General features: G+C 51.6%; 1 protein-coding gene across 1 annotated transcript; it reads left to right on the forward strand.

Moving 5' to 3' along the window:
* Positions 1-2242: 2242 nt before the first annotated feature.
* Positions 2243-7564, forward strand: Aqp3 (aquaporin 3 (Gill blood group)). The gene is made up of 6 exons (XM_032905027.1): positions 2243-2417; positions 4980-5106; positions 5389-5526; positions 5846-5964; positions 6227-6444; positions 6531-7564. The coding sequence occupies exons 1-6, from the start codon at positions 2310-2312 to the stop codon at positions 6697-6699; spliced, it is 879 nt and encodes a 292-aa protein (XP_032760918.1). The 5' UTR covers positions 2243-2309; the 3' UTR covers positions 6700-7564.
* The last annotated feature ends 480 nt before the right edge of the window (positions 7565-8044 follow it).

Here is an 8044-nt window from a genome sequence, read left to right on the forward strand (position 1 = left end):
ATTTGTGTGACCTTGTCTCAAAAACAAACAAACAAATAAAATCAACCAGTCAACCAACCAGACCAAAAACAAACCAAACCAAAATAAATAAATAATAAATAAGTAAACGCAGCACTGGGTGGGGGTGGCGCTCAATGGCAGAACACATGCTTAGGATGCCGTGCTCCAGGCCCGAGCAGGAAGAGAAGAAGAAGGGAGGAAGGCAGGCAGGCAATGCTGAGAGCAGTGGTGCCGATCATGCTCCTCTGACAGATCAGACATTTTTTACAGTTTGATATAATCTCTCTCCATATTCGAGAGACATAGTCTCTTTGAGACATAGACTCCTAGACTTTGAGACATAGTCTCTCTTTTTTTGGGCAGGACAGGGATTGAAGTGGGAGGAGTCTTACTTTTTTTTTTTTTAATATTATTTATTTAATGTATATGAGTAGCTGTCTTCAGACACACCAGAAGAGGGCATCAGATCCCACTACAGATGGTCGTGAACCACCATGTGGTTGCTGGGATTTGAACTCGGGACTTCTGGAAGAGCAGTTGGTCCTCTTAACCACTGAGCCATCTCTCCAGCCCAATATTTTTATTATTTTTAATTATGTGCCTGTATGTAGGTTTGCACACTTGGGTGAAAGTGCCCAGAGAGGCCAGAGGTGTAGGACCTCCTGTATGTGATGGTGAGGAGCCACCCGACGTGGGTGCTGGGAACTGAATTTGGGTCGTCTATAAGAAGAGTTCACTCTTAACCACTGAGACCTCTTCAGCCCTTCCCGCAGTTGTTTTTGAGGCAGGTTGTCAATAAGTTGCCCAGGCTAGCCTTGAACTCACCGTGTAAGACAGACTGCCTTGAACTTGTAAGCTTCCTGTCACCCTCTCAAGTAGCTGGTTAAAGATCTCTTTTTGAGACAGGTTCTTTTTTCTTTTTTCTTTTTTTTTTTTTTTTTTTCGAGCTGGGGACCAAACCCAGGGCCTTGCGCTTTAGGCAAGCGCTCTACCACTGAGCTAAATCCCCAACCCCTTGAGACAGGTTCTTATTGTGAAGCCTCAACTGATTCCAAATCCACAACTCTCCTGCCTTAGCTCCTGAGTGCTGAGATTATGAGTATGTGCCGTGATACCTGGTTCAGTTTAATCTCTCTTTTAAAAGAATTAATTATGCCAGATGTAGTGGCTCCTGTTTTGTTCAAATCCTAGCACTTGGGAGGCAGAGACAGGAGGATCTCTCTGAGTTCCAGACCAGTCAGAGCTACGTGGTAAGACCCTGTCTCAAAAAAAAAAAAAAAAAAAAAAAAAAAAAAAAAAAAAAAAGAAAGAAAGAAAGAAAGAAAGAAAAAAAAGAAAGATGACGTATGTGTGTGCACGCGCACCACTATGAACGCGTGGAGTTGGTTCTCTCCTTCTACCTTCCTGTGGGTTTCAGGGATTGAGCTCAGGTCGCCAGGCTGCCACAGTTAAGTGTGGCTCTTCCTGTTGAGCCACTTCCTGGGCCCCAGCTTAATTACTTAAAAGGGCAGATTTACTTGGATGGGAGTGGGGAAGGAGAGAGTTAAAAACAGCTAGAATTCACCCTGCTGGCATGATGTCGCATGTGGCATGTCGGGACATCTTCAGCTCATTCTCTGGAGCCAAGGGAATAGAGGAAGGTCCACAAGGAGAAAACCCAGGTATCCCAGCCCGCACGTGGCGCGGCACAGGTAGTGTGGCCAGGCACACAGGACATATGCCATGCTAACCAACACACTCAACATGTGACGTGTTCCCAGAGCACAAGAAGGGCTGGCGAATTCTGGTTAGAACTCAGCATACATCTGCCTACCAGGGTCGGCACTGTGAGGTCTCTTCTCGCTTGGGGCCCATAGCCTCCTTTTCAGCCTCCAGATTGAAGAAGACCTGTTCTATCCAGTCATCTTGTAGCAAGGTGGTTCCTCTCCATTGTAACAGCGTGAGACGATGCCCACGAGCCTCAGGAGACTGCTTGCTTTTTCCTTTTTTCCGCAGTATTTCAGTCCTCTCCGTTCAACTCTCACTCCCCTAAGAATCCTGCAGAGCCCACCCACCCTTAAAGCTCCTTAGGACCCTCCTTGCAACTGTCACCCCGGGTCCTCACCAGCGCCTCCAGGCTAGGCAGAGGGTGGTGGCCGCACTCCGCCCCCGCGGGGCTCGGCGGGTGGGGCTCCGCGGGCGGGGCCGGCAGCGGGTGCATATACATATAAAAGGGCGCCACCTGCGCTCTGGGGCCGCTGCTCTCTGTGCCCTGCGCTCGCCACTTCGCACCCGCACGCCCGACCGACCGCGCCGCTGCCTGCCTCGCCATGGGTCGACAGAAGGAGTTGATGAACCGTTGCGGGGAGATGCTCCACATCCGCTACCGGCTGCTTCGCCAGGCTCTGGCGGAGTGCCTGGGGACCCTCATCCTTGTGGTGAGTGCAGGGGAGTGAGCAGCCCTTTCTATTTTCAGCACTCCGTGGTCCCCAACTCCTTGTTCACTCCAGGGACAGTTTTTCAAGGCAAGCAAGACCACTTCCCCAGTTCTGCTCCCGAGGCTTAACTCTCAGGGTCAAGCTGACCTCCAAAGCCTTCAACAGTCTTGACAGTTCTAACTCACTTTGTGACAGTGTTGCTCACCAAGAACAGCTCTGCTATTTTGCCTTTAACTCCTGGAGACCGAGACCGAGACCAAGGCTGCAGAAGGGTCATCCCTGAGTGTAGGACCTTCAGCCCTTTTTCTTACTTCCCCGTCTTCCCAGAACTCCAGGCAGAGGACACAGTGGAGACAGAGGCAAATGAACACCCCTATTAAGTTATTTGGGTCTTGGGTGTCTGGCCCCTAATGAATAATTAAGCCTCAGAAAGTCCAAAAGTTGCAGTGAAGTGAGGACGGATTACCACAGGTAGGGGCAGAGAGTGCAGGCCTCTTGGGCCGTAAGCAGCAAGATCAGAAGAAGGGAATGTTATGAAGATAGGGATTGTGGAAGGAAACGGGGCCCTAACAGAGCTCTGTGTGCGTGCGTGTGTCTGCAGTTTTGCCTTGAGTTCTGGGTAACTTGTCCCACTTCTCCGTCAGACAGGCATTACTTCCAGGTTTTCATTTCCTGTCCCATTACTCTGACTTTCATCCATTGATTTGTTTTTCTGAGTCTCTTCTGAATTCAGTTGTCCTGTTGCAATGGGTAGGTTACTTGAGTTCCAGCAACAGGCCCAGTCCTGGGTAACGCAGATCAGTCAACTGGTGAGGGATCATAGTGGGACAGGCTACACGTGGAGACGAGGCCCGAACACGCCTTCATAGACTAGTAGCCTATCAGTTGTCCCCACTCCCCCTCTCCTCTGTGCCAAGAAGGGAGTGGAGGGGGGGCGCTTATCACCCCCCTGCCTTGGCGGTTCCCTGTTTCCTATCTTGATTTGTGAGTAGCCACCTGTTCAGGAGCAGCAAGGACAAGGGGGGGTGTCTTACATTTTCAAAGAGGGGCCTCCTTATCCCTTTCCACTTCTCAGAGCTACTCTACTATAAAAAGAACAGTTGGTCCCCACTGAGTCCCAGGATCAATTAGCTTAGCCCAGACCACAAAAAGAGGGTGCTGGATTTGTGGTGAAGGCTTTCAGGCTCAGGAAGAGGTGAGGTATCAGGTGTCAGTGAAAAGCAGAGCTTAGGGAGAGGGGAGAGCAAACCTAGTGGACCCCCTGATGACTGAGGGCTTGCTTGTATACCTGTGCTGGGGACTTGGGACCTTAGCATCGGGACCGGGTTGACTTTGGGGTAAGGAAAGCCCCTTTTTTCTGAAGTATAGAGTTAGGTGGTATATGGGGTGAGGGGCTGGCTAAGAACCTGGAGGTGGGTGAGAGGGAGGATAAGGAAGAGGAAGATTAGCCCCAAGGTGGTGGAACTGGCTTTGGTAGCTCCTCCCTCCAAGGCCCCTTGGCACAGAGCCAGGTCCGGGCCTCAGGCAGAAAGAGCTCTGGCCAGGGTCTGACTGGACCTAACGCCCCGGACCTCCACATGCCTCCACCCCCTACTCTCACAATCTCTGACCTTTGCTCTCACCTGCCTGAACACCTTTGACCTACATCACGGCCACTGGCTTCCCTGCCTCATCTTTCTGAGTGAGATAACAATCAGCGCTTAACAACTCGGGACACAGGCTTGGCCCCATTGGAGTTAATGGAGCACAGCCTGCTGGCCAGCACAGCACTTTCTTGTTTTTGAGACCGGGTCTCACTCCCTAGCCCTTGGCTGTTCCGGAGCTCACTCGGTAGACCAGGCTGGCCCCTGGGATGTGCAGGGATCAGGCCTGGCTCAGCATAGCCTTGTTTTAGTTATGGAGAACCGGAACAGGAAACCCCGGGCTGGGCTGGTGGAGAGTATTTTCACACTCAAACATACGTCGTGTTCTGTACATGCTGAACTCGCGGCACCCTTTAGTCCCTCTATCCCAGGCGGAAGGGTTGGAACAGATTGCACTGGACCTAGAGAGAAGAGCCACTTAAACCTTGTATTTAGGACTCTCGAGTGGGAATCCTGGAGGCCTCGGGCTGGAGAAGGGTGGGACGGATGTGAGCCGGGAGGGTGTGGGTGAGGAACATGTGAGGGTCAGATGGGCAGACATTTCTGGATGCAGGAATAGATCCAGCCTCACTTTTGTTCTCTAATCTCCATGTCCCCCACTCCCTCTACTGTGACCTCAGCTCTGGAAGAGTCCAGGATGATGGGGTATTTCCTACCTGTGTGCCAATCTGGAGGACAGGCAGAAACTCCTATACTGATGGCTCCCTCCCATGCCCTTCTGGGATACAAGAAAAACCAGTGGATGTCCCCAGTCATATACCCATTACCCTCGCATAGGGCTCTGCATGCCCCCTCTTTCTGGGACTTAATTGCAGCAGGAGGGATTTGGGTTATACTCCAGGAAGGACCTCCAGTCTTCCCCGTGGTGGCAGTCATGGCTAATCTCAATGGAACTTCATTTGCTTTGTTTTTCTGACAGATGTTCGGCTGTGGTTCCGTGGCTCAAGTGGTGCTCAGCCGAGGGACCCATGGTGGCTTCCTCACCATCAACTTGGCTTTTGGCTTCGCCGTCACCCTTGCCATCTTGGTGGCTGGCCAAGTGTCTGGTAAGGCCTCAATCCCAGCCTCAGTTCTCAGTCCCCAACAGCACTTCCAAGAGAGCAGAGAGGGAGGGGGCACCGCCAAGTGCAGGCACTAACAGCACCTCAGCTTTGGGGCCTTTGGAGGCAAGGGTGGAAGGGTGACAGAACCTTTGACTCTCACCTTGGAATCAAAGATCAGTCTGTGACATAGTCCAACTGCCATCAAGGCCAAGAGAACCTACTTGCACGTGGGAACCCCAGCCTGCCCAAGGTAGCAGGCTAATAGATGCCATCTTCTCTTTTCAGGAGCCCACTTGAACCCTGCTGTGACCTTTGCAATGTGCTTCCTGGCACGAGAGCCCTGGATCAAGCTGCCCATCTACACACTGGCACAGACCCTGGGGGCCTTCTTGGGTGCTGGGATTGTTTTTGGGCTCTACTATGGTAAGCACTCCCCATCCTGCCCGCCCTTCTCCAAGCACTTTCCCTCTTTAAGTACTCGTTGGCACCAAGCCCATTGATGACAACCAGGGCCTGCCCAGGCCCAGGGCTCATGACTCATTCGAGAACACTCAGGCCCAGGTTGGGGGCTCTAGGGGAAAGAAACAAGTTAGGCAACAACAGAATCTCAGGTCCTCCGCCCTGTCCCGCCCCCTGTGCCTCTACAGTAATATGCTTACCCATGACCCCCAGCAGGGTTGGGAGGGCAGCTCTGAGAAGAGAGTCTCTGCCCTTACTCACAATGGGTCTAATCTGTCACCAGATGCAATCTGGGCCTTTGCGGGCAATGAGCTTGTTGTCTCCGGCCCCAATGGCACAGCCGGTATCTTTGCCACCTATCCCTCTGGACACTTGGATATGGTCAATGGCTTCTTTGATCAGGTATGGATTGGGGACATGGGAAGTAAATGCAGAGGGAGGGACAGCCTTGTTTTGGAAAACACTCCTTGATCATAGCAGGATTTCTCAGCTCATAGCAACCCCAATCTCAGAACATGGTGGCCGGGTCTTTTATAAAGCATGGAGCTTCCCAGTGAATTCTTGTTTTTGCAAGTGTGCTAGGATCAGGGCAAGGCAGAGGAAGGGCAGGACTGGGGCATGGGGAGAGGAGCTGATCCTCACCGTGTTCTCTCCTCTCTCCCAGTTCATAGGCACAGCCGCCCTTATTGTGTGTGTGCTGGCCATTGTTGACCCTTATAACAACCCTGTGCCCCGGGGCCTGGAGGCCTTCACTGTGGGCCTTGTGGTCCTGGTCATTGGGACTTCCATGGGCTTCAATTCTGGCTATGCCGTCAACCCAGCTCGTGACTTTGGACCTCGCCTTTTCACTGCCCTGGCTGGCTGGGGTTCAGAAGTCTTCACGTAAGTACAGCCCCCACTCAGCTCACCTCGGCTTGCCTTCCCTCTTCCTGCCCGCCTGTCTCTGACGACCAGTGTTTTCCCTCCAGGACTGGCCAGAACTGGTGGTGGGTACCCATCGTCTCTCCACTCCTGGGTTCCATTGGTGGTGTCTTCGTGTACCAGCTCATGATTGGCTGCCACCTGGAGCAGCCCCCGCCCTCCACTGAGGCAGAGAATGTGAAGCTGGCCCACATGAAGCACAAGGAGCAGATCTGAGTGGGCAGCGCCACACCCCCTCCCCCCCACTGCTCACTCTCTTGAGTGTCCACTGACTGTGTGGGGGACACCCCATAAAACCCCCTTGTGATGCCTCTCGGGCTAAAAAAACGCTCCCTGTATCCACCGCCACTGGATGGCCCCTCCAGAATTCCTACTGAACTCTGCCCGCTAGGGGATTAGGTTCCCCTCTTAAGCCCAGGTAGGATAGCAAGTAAGACCAAACATCCTCTTGTTTCTGAAAAGGAAGAGGATGTGGAGAAGAGAGAGAGAGAGAGAGAGAGAGAGAGAGAGAGAGAGAGAGAGAGAGAGAGAGAGAGAGAGTGTATGTGTGCTGTTCTCCAGGCTGAAAGCAAGGGCAAGGGACCAAAAGGGACCAAGTTTTCAAAACAAACTGTAGCAGCTCAAGGGAGCCCAGGGGAAGGGAGAGAGTGAGTCAGGAAAGTGCCACAGTATACTTGCTTCAGGGACTCCAGTGTGGAGGTGGACCCAGAAGTGCGTTTCTAAGTATGTGTGTGTCTACTGAGTTTTCGAAATGGACTTCTAGGCTTAGGGAGCGGGGGAGGCATAAGAGGGGCGTAGCTTACATCTGGAGCTGTGATCCTCAACTAGGGGCTGTGTATGTAATATGTTTCTGTTATAAGATAGACATTGGGAGGGGCTAAAGTCCTGGTCGTAAGTTTCATAATTTGTTTTTTTTTAAATATATAAATATATACATACATATATATGTTACAGTTTTAGGAATAGGGGTGGGAAACTCCACTTTTTAAAAGGGTCTTCCTTCCTTTAATCCCCCAATCAACAATGTACTGTTGCCTTTTATATATAAAGAAAAGAATAAAATGTATGCATTTGACAGGAACTGTGCCTTTCTGCTTGTTTGTTTTTGTGTTTTTGTTTGTCTCTAGTCCTGGCTATCCTGGGACTCGCTCTGTACACCAGGCTGGCCTTGAACTCATGGAGACCCTCTGCTGGCATCCAAGGTGTGTGTGCCACCACACCAGAGTCTGCTATTTTTCTGGGACTAGCGTTTGAGCGTTGGTTTTTTTTGACCATAAATTTCTAGATGTTTAGTTCAGAGTCTAGTCTCAGCTTGTGTTCAGTGGTCCCAGATCCCACCCACTTGAGCATCTTCCAAATCCTTCTATCTCATCCCCTTTCCCAGGGAGGAAGTTTGGAGGCCCTATGGTAGGCAGAGCTGCCCAGAGAATGGAGAGGCTAAACCAGATTGGGGACCTATTGTCCTCTATAGTTGCTTAATCTCTGTCCCAACTCTTGGCTGTGGCACTCATAGCAGCCTCCCTTCAAGGGGTCAGTCCATACAGGTTCCTCAGGGTATCTC

Source organism: Rattus rattus, chromosome 1 (genome assembly GCF_011064425.1).
Source record: "Rattus rattus isolate New Zealand chromosome 1, Rrattus_CSIRO_v1, whole genome shotgun sequence".
In the NCBI taxonomy this organism is placed as follows: domain Eukaryota; kingdom Metazoa; phylum Chordata; class Mammalia; order Rodentia; family Muridae; genus Rattus; species Rattus rattus.